The sequence below is a fragment of the Lynx rufus genome, unplaced genomic scaffold (assembly GCF_022079265.1).
Source record: "Lynx rufus isolate CCGP_SWC_20201006 ecotype Redwood Valley unplaced genomic scaffold, mLynRuf1.p SCAF_2, whole genome shotgun sequence".
NCBI lineage: Eukaryota > Metazoa > Chordata > Mammalia > Carnivora > Felidae > Lynx > Lynx rufus.
In genome coordinates, this window is record NW_025814834.1 from 139,772,814 (window position 1) to 139,788,646 (window position 15,833).

A 15,833-nucleotide genomic window follows, 5' to 3' on the forward strand; every position below is an offset into this window, starting at 1 on the left:
CAGCAGCGTTAACACCACTTGGGAGCTTGTCACAAATGCAGGATCTTGGGTCTCATTCCAAACCTACAAACAGAATATGAATTTTAATAAGATCCTCAGATAATTTATATGTATATTAAAAGTTTAAGAGAAAATATCATGTACAAAGTTCCTATGATCAGACATTCCCATCAGGAAAATTAATAAGTTTCATCTTATCAGAAAGTAGAAATTAAATTACTCATTTTTGGAAGGTATATACGTAGTGTGACGTTTGCCTTATGATGAAACACATCTGAAGCGATCCCCTCAAACACCCATGTTTCATGGTGCCTTCCGGTGTTTCCAGCATAGCAGACCATTCCAGCCACATTCCGTCGCTATCTTGTAGTCTCTCCTTCCTCTTGAGGTTTTATGTTCCCTTCACACACTCAGATAGTTCCCCACTATGTGACACACTAGTGCTACAGAATAGGAGCGTAGGAGAAGGTGGGAAAGAGGTAGTCTTCCTAGCCATAGGGCCCACCATGTTCTCCCATAGTTAAAATACACCAACTCTATGTAATTTACTTCAATTAAAAAAATAATTACAATACAATACAATACACCAAGTCTGCTCTTGATCACTCCAGTGCCGCGGGGCTAAATCTATCATACACAAATGGTGCCATTTTTGTGGATTAAGAAAATTAGTGACTTTTACATCTTCTCACTGGACAAATCAGGGATAAATGAGATACAGCTTTACTATTCATATGTTACAAAGTATCTAGATTCCTTTTAGCTGCAGGTATTTATAACAATCATGAACATCACATAAAGAACATGACATGATGTTCTTTTGAAAATCTGATTTCTTATGGTCATATGGTGAACTACTTTAAGACTAGAGTAAAATTATACCCATAAGCATATACTATAAAAAAAAAAAGGAATCTCACAGTGAACAAAGAGGGTAAAGTAAGGCATCAGTTGACTTACAGTTTAGAAAAATTCTGTGGAGGAAATTATAATGATGTTTTTTATAATTGTTCTCAAAAAAATCAACTCTAAGAAAGTTACAAGAGGCCTAATTAATGCTCAAATTGTTCTTCCTGAGAAACAGTTTTTTTTAACGTAATGTAATGGGCTTCATGGAAAATATTCTTTGTGTTTAGTGGTTATTCAATTCTCTTCTCTACATTGTAGTAACATACAGCACTTAAGAATAGGAAATGAAAGATTTTTGTTTCTGCTTTTTGAGGTGTTTTTGGTAATAATTAACCTAGAAATGTTTACCTAAATCCATTAAATTCAAGCTGTAACTCAAATCCCAATACAGACTTTCAGGTTTATTTTTATTGGAAGGATCCTAAATTCTCAGAACCAACCTTCCTTTACTCTAGAATTTTTTTCTTTATCGTCTGACATATGGTCGCTCAAAATATCTCTTCCAAATTATCCATACATTCGACATCTATTTTTCTAATGTTTATTTTTGTCAGAAAGAGAGAGACAGAGAGAGAGAGAGAGAGAGAGAGAGAGAGAGAGAGAGAATGAGCGGGGGAGGGACAGAGAAACAGAGTATCCGAAGCAGGCTCCTCGCTGACAGCAGAGATCCCGATGCAGGGCTCAAACCCACTAACAGTGAGATCACGACCTGAGCCAAAGTAGGATGCTCAACCAACTGAGCCACCCACATCCCAAAGACATATATTTATCGAGAGCAGAATAAGTGACAAACACTGTGGATAAATATGGTCACCAAGATCAACAGGTTCTTCCTGCCTGAAACTTCAGTATGGGAAGTGAGCTGTAAATCAAATGCAATAGTTATGAGTAAAAAGCATATTAGTAAAAGAAGGCCTTAACCTATTCTGAATTCTTGGAGCCTTCTTGAAGAAGTAATATTTACCATGAGATAAGAAGGGGCCAGTACTCAGCCATGGATAGAAGAGAAGGATTTTCTAGGCTGCCAGATCTTATGAAAAAGTCTTAAGGCAAAGAAAGAATGTGGCAAATGTGAAGAAAAGAGCAAAGACCTGGGTGATTGGAACATAGTGAGCAAAAAGAACCACAGTAGATAAGGCTGAAGAGGTAGACAGGGCTCAATGGTGGTTGAGTTAACTGATGAACAGCACTCCAACCTCAGCATGACCACCTCTGGACATGAGAACTACCTCCAGGCAGTACATCCGAATCAATGAAGGGAAAATGAGAGAGTTAAAGTGTCATTTCTTATGCTGTACTAAATTTGATTCCTTGTAAATCCAACCAACTGGATCTAATTTTTAACAGCTGTACTGAGGTTTGCCTGACATACAGTAAACTGCACATATTGAAAGGGTACAATCTGGTTAAGTTTTGAAATACATATACGCCTGTGAGGCCATCACCACATCAAGTCTATGAAAGTATTCGTTGTCCTGAAAGCTTCCTTCTGCCCCTTCACAGGGAGGGGTGCCCCTCCCACCCAGCACTCCCATCCCCACGCAATGATTGACATGCCATGCTTGGAACAGTGCCTAGAACATAAATAAGTTTTCTTGAATAAATGAAAAATGAGTCCATGTGGAGAATTAGCTCTTGGTTTGACATTGGGTTGATTGCTTCATCTTTTCCAGGTATGCAGTGCCATTCAGAATCAGGACTTCACTGTTATCCAAGACTACTGCACTGGCCTCAAAGCCCTGCTTTATCTGAAAAGCATTGAAGAACTGCAAGACTGGGACGGGCAGAGTCCGGCTACCATGAGTCATCAGAAAGGGAAACCGGTTCCGAGTATTGCTGAACTCATGGGAAAGGTATGTGCTCAACTTTTCCTGTTGTCCTTAAGAACTCTACCTCAGTCACTTTCTATTTCAGGTCTTGTTTTCTTTCCCACTGTCTCAGGAACAGGAAACACAGTGCCTTTTGGATGTAATTTCTGTAGTAGAATCATTCTGAAGGAGGCTTGATTACAGCTATATGACAGGTCCGTGAGTTACATTTTTATAAAACCAACATAACACAAGGTCATGTAAAGGGAAAAGATTGAAGTTTGTAGTGTAAAGTGCCTCCAAATTCTTGCTTACTGTGGTGATGACTGGCATTCTTTGCAGTGGGAAGCTGGAGATTTCTTTATTCTTTAACAAGCTCTGGAAATTATAACATTACCTTTCTATTTTCAAGACAATCAAATCACTGGAGCCCTGAATAATATGATGGAGTTTTTAAAATTAAAATCTAATCAGTATCTTTTGTAACTGCTTCTGCTGTGTGGTTAAACCTGGGCTCAAAAGGTTATGTCCCAACTTTCTCACTAACTGTTATTTTCAGAGAAATATATACTACATTTACATTTTGTATAATACAGTGATTTTAGCAAATCTTTTCTAAAACAACATTCAGCATTTTGCCTTTGTATTTCCTTTGTATTATTCTAAATAGACAATCATTGTCAGAAGACATTTCTTGAGTCCTGAATGAGGGGAGGAAAAAATTATAATTCTTAGTCTTTTCAGCTTGTCACTACATCAATAATTAACTTTAAAAAAAAAAAGAAAGGCAAGTATAAAAAGATTCTTTAAGGAAGCATTTAATAATTCAAATGAATCTTAACTTGAAACAGGTCACATGAAAAAGAATGGAAAACAAAAACCCTGGGTACTCTGCCTTGGGTGGCAGGGTTAGGGGCTCTGAAAGAATAAGAGAAACATCATATAACTGACTTACATTTGGCTAGTTTTAATAGAAAATATCACTGTCCTCCAAGGTAGCTAAAAATAAGGACTTCTTGAAAAATAATGTGCATGATTACAAGTCCAGTGATGAAAAACAAAAGGGAGAAAGAAATAAAATCTTACAGTGTAGATTCCTGGAAAATATCGTGATGAATGACTTCATGAGTGGCAATCAAACAGAAAAAAGGGTGGGTGACATTAATATTTATAATATTGTAATTAGCAAGACTGTGCCTAAGCATCATTATTAATGTAGCTAATCATATTATCATAAACTGAGTCTGCAGTATTTAGACAGTGAATGTTCTTGCTTTATCAATGACCATCAACGTCTGAAGGTTGTTGATAGCGAAAAAACCTTTTTTTTTTTTCACAAATAAGTTTACACTCATTCAGTGTAAATATCTCAAACAAATTGGCCCTGACATGATAATTTTGATAGTTTATGACCATTTGTAAAAGCATTGTCTCAAATTTGAATGGTCGCTATGTGAGTTGAAATGTTAGCAATTATATTGCACCGGGCCGTTTTGTCTTTAAGGGACTTCCACACTCATTTCAAAACTTACATATTCAAATAAAAGATGAATAATGATGGAGACACTTGTGTCAATGACATAAGTGGAAATTGATTTTCTGACAGTTTGAAACTAGATTCCGACTTTATTTTGGTAAGCCCAGCCTTCATCAAAATCGTAAGTATAATTTTCAGCATTATCATTTAAAATAAGATTTTTTTCACATAGATTTTGCTTGTGTGATTATATTAGTGATTCATTTCTCACCTCTAAGTTGAAGAACTAGCAGTTGGTCTGGCAATAGATCTTTGCTCCTGGATTCCCCTATGTGGGCTGAGATGACTAAAACAATAGGTGATGGTGCTTTAACGTAACGTCCCTAACAGTGCATCAAAGTGCGCTAGATCCAAGGTACAGGTGGCTTCCTAATTGTTCCTTTTTGTGTTTCTGGTGTGTGTGTGTGTGTGTGTGTGTGTGTGTGTGTGTGTGTCTTTGAAAACAACTCATATTGCTCTCTCACTAGCTGAAGAATAGCATGCTGCTCCTTATAGTGTTTTCATGTTACAGGGACAACCAGAGATGATGTAGACCCTTTTGAGAAGGGCCTGTTAGAAAGAGCTGGCTTCTTACAGGAAAGATTTGTTTGGAAAGTACAATTGTTACTCTACTTAATCTTTCACTCGGAGGTCAGGCTAGAATAAATTAGAGTAGAAATTTAGAAGAAACCAATTACAATACAGTGTTTGAAGATGGAGAGAAAATGAGACGTTAGCTATGGAAACAAGGATTTGGCCAAATTAGCCATGTTATCTTTTAAGTAATTAGTATATTTAATATACTCTCCCTTTGCATACCTCACTTATTAATTTATTAAACTTCCCAAGCAATGTTTCTTCGGGTGGCTTTGGAAAGGCAAAAAGTCAGGCATTTATAGTTTGCTCTGGTCTTATGGTGCCACTTGTATAAATCTGTACCTGCAAACGTGAGAACAAACCCCATACAAAGAGCAGCCACTGGCTCTGCTGCACCACAGGGCAGTTGATCTCAAGCTGCTGGGGCTTAAAAACCATGGGGCATACTTAGGAAAAATGTACATTCTCTGGCCCTGCTCCCAGAGATGCTGATTCAGTCAGTCAGAAGTGGGTCCAGGAAGGAACCTGCATTGTGATGTTGTGATTCTGATGGAGGGACCTAAGGATCCACATTGCCAAAACTAATAAAGGAGAGAATAGCAACAGAATATCCTTAGAGATGGAGAGGTTAGCAGTGAGTGCAATGCAAGCTGCTGTTGATGGAGAAAGCCAGCAATAAATGATTTTGAGCTGGAAGAAAAGTGAAATAGATGACAAAATCCAGAGAAGCGGTACACTGAGCTCTGAGTGGCTGGTGGTGGAAAGTACCTTGATGAGGAGACGGGGGCAGGAAATTAGTGCAGCAGGTAGGCCAAAGACATGTAACGAAGCAAGAAGAATTGTGAGGATAGAGATACTTTGCCAACAAAGACGTAACATTCCCAGTCCGCGCAGACGATCAACAATGAGGAAATCTGTGAGGATAAGGAGACAGAGATTATTCACAGGGACATCAGAAAGGAAGGGTCTCGGCAGCAGAGTATCCGGTTATTTATTCTCAGTTATCTTAATGCCTTCTTCTCCCTGGTGAAAACCTAGGCAACTCAGTAAAAGTGAAGTGAATGTTTGCCACCCACAGGGCAGAGGTTACTGGCAGAGTCCAGAGTGAGACTGATAGGTTTACATGATGTTTTGTTACTTAGCTAGGTAGGCAACTTGGACAAGTTAATTAAGCTCTTCCAAACTCTTTCTAAAACTATGAAATGAAGATAACCACAATGTAAGTCCACAGTCCCTCATTAGCAATTCTGAAATCCAAAAAGTGCTGAAACCAAATGTTTCACACAACTCATTTGGCAGCAAACATGACCTAAACTGATGTGAGGCTATTTATAATTTTTATTTATTCCTCTTAGAGTGAACATTTAAATGTTTACTACAGGGAGACCAATGTGTTTGATTCCAAGTTGTTACCCCACGTAATGCTTGGGGTATCACACATTTTACTTTGCTGAAGCCCCCAGAAAACCAGTTCTAAATTCTGAGATATATTTGGCCCCAAGGATTTTAGTTAAGGGATTGTGAAAAGTATTTAATTGAGAATATAACTGCAATTATAACTTTACTCACAATTTTTCTTTATAATTGGAGCAAAGTATATATTTTAGTGATAGCAGAAAATAAATTATTAGTATTTAGAATTTTTAGGTGTGGCAAATCACAGTTATTTTGAGATTATTTGCTTGGGAAATATAAGAGAAATTGGATGCTCCAATATTAGAACAGAAAGTTTTGCAACCAAAAAGCATGGAAGGAAATGTCTTTACTGTTTTATGCTTGGGATGGGAACAGGATTCCTAAGCAAGAGCCCTTGAAAGGGACTAGCACAGGCCAAAACTACTGACTGATTGGGGTCTGCATGCATTCTTACTTTCTGTTCCCTACACCTGGAATGTCTTTCCCATTCACTGAAGAGAAATTCTCAAGCACCCCTTCTCTTTGAGTTATTCTTTGATCTTTACATCAGAATTAATTTCTCCTTCTCTTCTTCATCCTTAGTTGCAACAAGTGTTATCCAGCATGTGAATGTTCGAATGTCTTTTTCCTCTAGTAGACAACAAGCTCACTTCCCAATTCCTTGGACACCCACTGATACACAGTAAGGGCTCTGTAAATGCTGCTTGAATAAGTAAATGAATGATAAATGAATGCTGTAAGAAAACAGCTAAGTGGTAGCATTAAAAATTAGTAGTCATTTGACTTACTGAGCCATTGCTTTTCCCATCACATCAGAAATGAAATGAATTTGTAAAAAGTAACTTTGAACTTAAAGTTCTATTTCGTGTATGAGTCTAGTTTCATAAAATGAGATGGAAGAAATCAGAGAGAAATGAGGTAGGCAGGTGAGCAAATTTTATTCCTTCTTGGCATAGAAAAATGTACCTAGACTCAAAGCTTCTTGAGGGCCTAGATCACACACTGTGTGCCAGTGACTGACACAACATCTACCATGTGGGAGTGATGGCATGGTAGCTGGACTGCTGAAAGAATATATTGATCAATCACACATTTATTTTAAGATGTATCTTAAATATCACTTCCTTTTGAAGTCATCTATGACCCTTTTCTTCTCTCTCTGGGAAAATTGAGTCCCTCATTTCTCTGTTCTTGTTCCTGTAACTGGTATTGCATTTATTATATTGTCTTCTGGCTATAGGTCTTCTTGTCAATCACTGAGGTCATTGTGAGCGTCTTGAAAACGGAGATCATGTCATATTTATACTGAATTTTCAAGAACCTAGCACAGTGCTACATGCTTATAGAATTAATTTGCACAAACTATCTGCAGTGTCCTTATTTGGAAGGAAAAAAGAAAGCAAATTTATAATCAAAATTCCAGCCAGTCCCTTTCAAGAATAGCAGTGATTTTAGAAGGAAACTGTAAAGTGCCAAATTACTTTCAGTAGGTATTAAAACATGATATTATCGGGGCGCCTGGGTGGCGCAGTCGGTTGGGCGTCCGACTTCAGCCAGGTCACGATCTCGCGGTCCGTGAGTTCGAGCCCCGCGTCGGGCTCTGGGCTGATGGCTCAGAGCCTGGAGCCTGTTTCCGATTCTGTGTCTCCCTCTCTCTCTGCCCCTCCCCCGTTCATGCTCTGTTTCTCTCTGTCCCAAAAATAAATGAAAACGTTGAAAAAAAAAATTAAAAAAAAAAAACATGATATTATCATGTGATGTTAATAATTAAACATAATATGTTCACATTAAAAAGCTTTCATTAGGGGTAAATCAGAAAAACTGTCAATGTGCTTGCATAGCATCTCCTAAAACAAGGCTTTATTTTGATGAAAGAAATCAAAATATGTGCATCCATATGACCAGATATATCATTCTCATGTTATTTTAAAGTCACAAGTGATATGATTTTAGAAAACTACTGCTATCCGGTTGTAGTGTTTATATGTAAATATCTAACTATCTGTTTATTTGTTTCTGCCATGCTATTCAACACAGAGAACAAAGAAGTGTTCAAAAGGAACGTATGATGTCATGAGCATGACCATTACAAAAGGCCTAATAACAACAGTCTTGGAAGAGGAGAGCAGTATCTCCTACTTACAACTTTAAAAGTTTTATGTCTTCCATGCTGTTTACTCTTTCATGCTTTGAGATATAATTTGCATAAAGAAAAATGCACCGGTCTTAAATGAACCATTTGATGAGTTTTGACAAATGCACACATCCACAGAATCCTCACTTCTGTCAAGATATTGAACACTGCCAGCATCTCGGAAGAGTCCCTTCTGCCCCTTCCCAATCATTATCTCTCCATCCTCTCCTAAGAGAAGTAAACACAATTTAGTTTATATCATCATAGATTAGTTGGTTCCTATTCTGTAGCATCATATAATTCGAATTGCTAAGAATATGTGTTTTTGTGTGTGTGGTTATTTCCAGCACAGTGGTTTGGAAAATCATCCATGTTGTTGTGGGTGTTAAGTAACTCATCTCTTTTTATTGGTGAATAATATTCTATTGAATAAATATATCATAATTTGGTTATTCATTCAAATTTACAGTTGAGCTGTTTCCACTTTTCCAGTATTATAAATATGTCTAAAATAAGCATTCAGGCATAACTGTTCTCATTTCCCTTGACTGATATGTAGGAGTGTAGTACCTGGGTTATAAAGTGATGTATAAGCTTTGTAAGAAACTTGCCAACAGATTTCAAAGTGGTTGTACCATTTTATACTCCTGCCAACTGTGGATGGGTGTTTCAGTTCCTTCACATTCCAGCCAACATTGGGTATTCTCCATCTTTTTAGTTGGAGCCTTTTAGTACATGTACATTGATTGGGATTTCCTTGTGATTTGAATTTCCATCTCCCTGAAAACTAATGATATTAAACACTTCTCCATGTTCTTGCTGGCCATCCATATATCTTTTCTGCAAAGTACCTATTCAAATCTTTTGCCTGTTTAAAAATTGGGTTTATTTTTTACTGAATTTTAGGAGTTCTGTATATATTCGGGGTACAGGTCCATAGATGCAAAAAAGCATTTGACAAAATCCAGCATCCACTCATACTAAAAGCCCTAAGCAACCTAATAATAGAAGGAAATGTCTGTCCTCAGTCTGATAAAGGGCATGTACAAAAAATCCTACAATACATGTCATATTTAAATTGTGACTAAATAAATTTTTCTTCTAAGATCCAGAACCAGGCATGTTCTCACACTTCTACCCAGTATTGTACCAGAGGTCCGAACTAATGTCTAAAGATATAAAAACAAATAAATGGCATCCAGATTGGAAACCTACTAAAATTGTCATTTGCAGATGGTAATATTGTATACATCAAAAATCCCAACAAATATATAAAAACACTATTAAAATCAATAAATAAACTTAGGAAATTTTCATGATACAAATATAGTATACAAAAGTGATTTGTATTTATAGATGAACAATTAAAATAATGAAAAATCAGAAAATTAAATTTTAAAATTCCATTTACAATAGCATTTAAAACCACAAAATACTTAGCAACAAATTAAAATGTATGCAGTATCCATACACTGAGAACTATAAGGGAGTCCTGAAAGAAACTAATGAAAAAAATCAATGGAGAGATAATGTTTTCTCCAAATTAATCTGTAGATATATCACAATCCCAATCAAAATCCCAACACATGTTTTTATAGACTATTAAATTTTAGAAGTTGTTTCTAAAATTTACATTTTTTTAAAGGAGCTAGAATAACCACAACAGTGTAGAAAAAGAACAAATTTGGAGGATTTGAACTGTCTTCAAGTTTTTCTATAAATCTACAGTAATCAAACAAGCATGTTTGAGTGTCAGGACAGATAAATAGATCGAAGGAACAGACAGAAAATCCAGAAATAGACACACACATATATACTCAACTGACTTTTCACAAAGGTGCCAAACAATTCAATGGAGAAAGGAAAGTCCTTTCAATAAATGGTGCTAAAATTAATGGAACCTCGTATTTTTCTCACACAGGACACAAAAGTAATTTTAAATATATCATAGATATAGAAGTATAAAAATGTTAAAGAAAACATAAGTAAATTTCCTCATAACCTTGGGATAAGGAAAGATTTCTTCGATAGGATGCAAAAAGCACTAACCAAAAAAAAAAAAAAATTGACAACTTAAAGTTCATCAAAATCAACTTCTGGTCATCAAAAGACACAATTAAGTAAATGGAAATTCAAGTCACAGAATGAGAGAGCATATTCATGATATTTATATTTCATTTATATTTCATAAACAACTTGTGACGAGAATAAATGTATGTACTACTTTAAAAATGTAAGCCAGATAACATGAAATAATTTAATTTCATCAACAACTGTATGGAAATCTTAAAATAAAAAGTCCATGGTGAGGACCTATCTGTAGGCTCTTGCAACTAACTCTCATCCATCTATGATAACTGGGTTTTTTTGTTTGTTTTTTGTTTTTTGTTTGTTTGTTTGTTTGCTCTTTTCTCTAATATCACTTTAGAGCTAGCCCAGAAAAGGAGTGAGGGAGAAGAAAGCCATTTTCCTTCAAGTTCGTCTTATGGCCCTGTGGTTCTTGCCCATGTTATTTTCTCCCATTGCAGCTTTGTCCCTGTGGTTATTCCTTTTGAGGCTGCCAGTGGGTACTTCATATTGTTAGAAAAGTTCCAGATGACATTTTACATTTCTGTCAGTTGCTTGGGTAATGATTGAAATAGGAAGCAGTATTATTGAGATCACTTTCTATGATTGTAGCAAGATTGCATGAGGCTAAATTATTTTTACTGATTCAGCTCACTTCATAGGACATGGCAAAAAAACAAAAACAAAAAAACAAAGCACCAGTTCCTGAAAGTTCAAATTTTCCAAAATTACCAAATCAGAGTCTACTGTGTAGGTATTATGAGAACTTATCTACATCTCTAAATATCATCAGATAGTTTGAGTAGTATCTTAAGTAAAATGCTGAAATGCCAAGTATACTTTAAGAATAGGGCAGACAGGGGAGCCTGGGTGGTTCAGTCAGTGAAGTTTCCAACTCTGGATTTTAGCTCAGATCATGATCTCAGGGTTCGTGGGTTTGAGCCTAACATCAGGCTCTACGCTGACAGTGTGGAGCCTGCTTGGGATCCTCTCTGTCTCCCTCTGGCTCTGCCATTCCTCCCCCCACCTCAAAAAATAAACAAATAAACTAAAAAAAAAAAAAAATAGGGTAGACCCTGTTTATAAATGGTGATTATTCCTACTTAGAAGCAAAAAATCTTGAATAAGATCTTGTAGTTCTGAGTGTCTAATCATCTCATTAAGGTTTAATGATCCCACAAAGAAGTCAGCATGCCATTGTAAAAGCAACGTGTTAGAGTCTAGCAGGTCTAGGTTTGAATCCAGGCTCAGCGTCTTACTACTGGGTGAACTGGGGCCAGCTACATGATCACACAATCTTCTATTCCTGTATGGCAAAGTTAAGATAATGATAGCAATTTCAGGATGCTTTGTGAGGATTAGAAATCATATGTAAAGTTTATAGCACGTAGAAAGCAGACATTCAGCACATGCTACTCAGTGTTAGAGTTAATTCTAAACTAGATGATGGATAAATGCATAGACACATAGATACATAGATAGAACATAGGTAGAGATATAGAAGTATTAGGGTAATTTGTATATGTGATACTTAACACATTATTTTTATACTTTCTCTAGACCTTCTACTGATAATGTGATTTTACTAGCTTAGTTTTGTTTGAGCTGGTCAAAAGCTAGCACCTTTATCCTTTGAAGCACTCTTTTTGCAAAAAAAAAAAAAAAAAAGCTTCTAAATAATTCAGAAGTGTTCACTTTCTAGGTAGAATGGAAATGAATTTGTTAATTTGGGGTTTGGCCAGTAAACTGGCATGAGTGGTCCATCCTTGGTCTTAAAATAGGTAGAAGGGAGGAGCCTATTAACTGTTGTCAAACCAGAGTAACAATGCCAAAATTTTAAATGAGGCATTAGGGGAGGTGCTGGTAGGACTGTCTCATGTTATACAATGAGGTAGTTTTGCATTGCTTATAACCAAAATAGTTTGTGCCACTATAAGCCTTCCCAGCTTGGTCTCTCTCCCATCTCAAGGGTAAGTGGGTCTATATCACAGGACAACTTTAAACACTTGGTAGTAGTTTCCAGCAGCAATATGTAGAAAAAGATTATGGTCCAAAGCCAAGTCCAGCAGAGGTGTGTGATCAAGTGGCAATGCCTGCATCAGCATGGACACAGGACAAGATGTTGCAGAATATGGCTTCCCACTTCCCAAGTGTAGAGCATTGACACCTTGCCTGGTCTAGGAATTTGGGTAGCCTTGAACTTTACAAATTTTTGTAACCACTGCTGCTGCCTCATTGAAATCCACCATTGTATGCCTGAAATAAAATGCAAATTTAAAAAATTACTGTTTTGCTAGCATCCCTCCAAGCTTTGCCTTCACCCATCATGCTTTTTAAAAGTATGATTTCCTATTTCTCCTTATTCATAAACAGATATCTAATTGCCAGGCACAAATGTAATTATTTCTTTTGTCACTTTCATGAAAGTAAGCGGTTAAGTATAATTTCTCACACTGCATCAAATATACTACTTAAATCAGAATGCACCTTATCAATATTAATTTTACACGTAGAACTTCTGTAAAATTACTTTTCATCCTTCAACACAACCTACCCACATTAATTTTGATGTTACTGGTAAGCCAGGGGAAAAAAAAAATAGGATTTTTCTTGTTCTAGGTGGGGGATTGAGGATTTATAAAGAAAGCATTACTGTAAGCATGTAAGATAAAATTTGAATTCAAATACTCCTTGAACTACCCACCTACCCTCCCTCCTAAGAACTCTAGAAAATCAGTGTCCATTTATTGCAAACCAGTTAGCTTTGTTCCTAATCCTGGTTTTATGGAGTGAGGCAAAATATCTCTCTGTAATTCTGAGCTCTGCCCTTGAGATTCTCCCTGAGGGAAAAAATATATATGTTTGTTCTATCTCTGTTTAAGCTCATCTGCCCACTTGAATAAAGGAAGCATTAGATAAAAGATATAATTTTCTGCTAATTAAAGGGGTCAAGGAGTCATTTTGATAAGGTAAAGAGTCAACAGAAATTCTAATTATGTTCGGCTTTATGCCAATATGTCCTAATCTAAGATTGAGGAAAAAAAATTAAATGTCTACTTTTTGAAATTAAAAAAAAAAAAAGGATCTGATTACCAAAAAAAATTTTAAATAAAACAAACCATGATTAGTTTGCTTTTTTAGCTTTCAAATTATATGGATCATAACTGCTATTGAACAGCTTTACCAACACCCTAGAAGCCTAGGAAGGATAGGCCAAGATATCTTTAATTGCACTGAATAATTGCCAGTCTCATGGTTAGCCAAATCAGTTTATAGACCTAGATGAAATACCCATCCTGTCCCTCTTTTTCTTAGAAATGTGATCACTGTTAGGTTGCCCATATTGATCTAATTAATCACTTTATTTATAAATTTTTTAACATTTTTTGCTGTATAGATATCAGAAAGTGATCTTATATGTGTCTCAAATTCGTACCCTTTAATAGTCTGTACTTCATGGTCACAGGTGACCCCTAGAAATGTGTTTGAGATGTGACTACAGCTTGCAAGGAGAAACGTGATAACGCTACTCAAAAAACCCTTTGGATTTCAGCTTCAGGCGCTATTTGTGGTGTTGCCTCATTGTTGGGAATGCCCCGAAGACCTCATTCCCAGCCCCTCTTACCTGCTAGCTGGTGTGCTATAGATTGTTCACAGAAAACCCTCTCAAGATTGTGCCTTTTGTTGCCATACATCCTTAAAACATTTTGCTTGTCTTACCTGCTTATCCATTTTATCCCATTTCACCTCAAACTATAGAACCTTCTCTAGATCCTCTTCTGGCAGTTAATTTCTGCATGCACCCAGTCCAACTGAGCTGTAGAATGTCACCCATCAGGCTAGCCATCTTTCAGAACCTGAATATTACCGAGTCTTTCTTTCCATTTAATGTAGATCCTAAGTGAAACTAATGAAAGTAAACATATAGCATTTGTAGTAATCCAGACGTCCTAGGGAAAGAACATTTCAGTACTGTCAAACACAGTCTTTATTGAGATATAGAAAAATCCTGCCTTATATTGTCCTACTCTGTTCATGTGTTTCGTGTTGGTTGTAGGCATTAGTGGTGTTCACTAATGGCTCCATAGGAGAAGCAAATCTCCTTGCCTCTTGGATGTTCCATGTGACTAGATGACTTGCTTTAAAAAATTTTTTTTTTCAACGTTTATTTATTTTTGGGACAGAGAGAGGCAGAGCATGAACGGGGGAGGGGCAGAGAGAGAGGGAGACACAGAATCGGAAACAGGCCTCAGGCTCTGAGCCATCAGCCCAGAGCCCGACGCGGGGCTCGAACTCACGGACCGCGAGATCGTGACCTGGCTGAAGTCGGACGCTTAACCGACTGCGCCACCCAGGCGCCCCTAGATGACTTGCTTTAGTCAAGACAATGTGAGTGAAGTATAGTATGTGATTCTGGGTAGAAACATTTAAGCTGGCATTCAATTCCCCAATATTCCCTTACTTTGCCACAGTGAATGCTGAGGTGTTATGTTGAGAAGGTGGCAATGTAAACGGATAAAATGGATGGGTAGATTGCTGATATACCATGTAGGACATCCAGAGATAGCAGACTTTTTGTGAGTGAGAGACCAACTTTGATTGTGTGCAGTCTCTGAGATTTGGGAGTTGGTTATCACTGCAGTACTATCAGCTGGTAAGGATTACACAGAGTTCCAAATGACTTGTACCTGCCACCAGAGGGACTGATGATGGCTACAGAGTTAACCCTCTGAAAAGTTGTAAAATGGAAATGTTCATCTTTAGTGATTTTCACTTCCTTTTCTGCACGTGGTCCCACATGCAGACAGCTAATTCCATAATGCAGTTTTCCATATCATCACTCTGCCTCCAGTTTCTCGGCAAAGTGCCTGATGACACCGGAGAACTTTCTTTCTAAACCATACGGTGAAAACATTTATTCTTGCATTGTACTTCATTTTAAATGAAGTTGGCCTAATCCAACTGAAGAGACAGAGCATAGTGTGTACCTTACCCATAACTTCTTTCTTGTTAGTAGTAAGAAACTTGGGCAACTTACATACTTTCTCTTAGCCACCATTTCCTCATCCCAAAACTTGGGGTAATAATATATATCTCATTGGATTGTAGAGAAAAATAAGCAACAGAGTATAAATTTCTTCTGAAAAGAAGGTTGGGTCCTAGAAGGCATCATTTCCGCTCACTGTTTCTCATTCCTTAGTTGCTTTATTTTCAATCCATCAAAATTAGATATCTACCCATCCCCATTCCCCACATCACTAAAACTGCTCTTGCTGAAGTTATTAGTGCTTTGGTTATCACCAACTCCAGTAATTTCCCAGTCTTTATTAGGTCTTATTTTATTCAGCAACTGACTACTCCTTCATATTTGAAATTTCTTGTTTGG

The 15,833-nt window shown here is 36.9% G+C and overlaps 1 protein-coding gene across 1 annotated transcript in view; it reads left to right on the top strand.

Annotated features, from left to right (window-relative positions):
* Positions 1-15,833, top strand: part of DPYD (dihydropyrimidine dehydrogenase) — an 862,187-nt gene that overhangs the window by 733,758 nt on the left and 112,596 nt on the right. Inside the window, exon 20 of the mRNA XM_047084253.1 lies at positions 2,583-2,762. Within this exon, the coding sequence (XP_046940209.1) occupies positions 2,583-2,762 (180 nt within the window). The remainder of the gene's footprint in view (positions 1-2,582; positions 2,763-15,833) is intronic.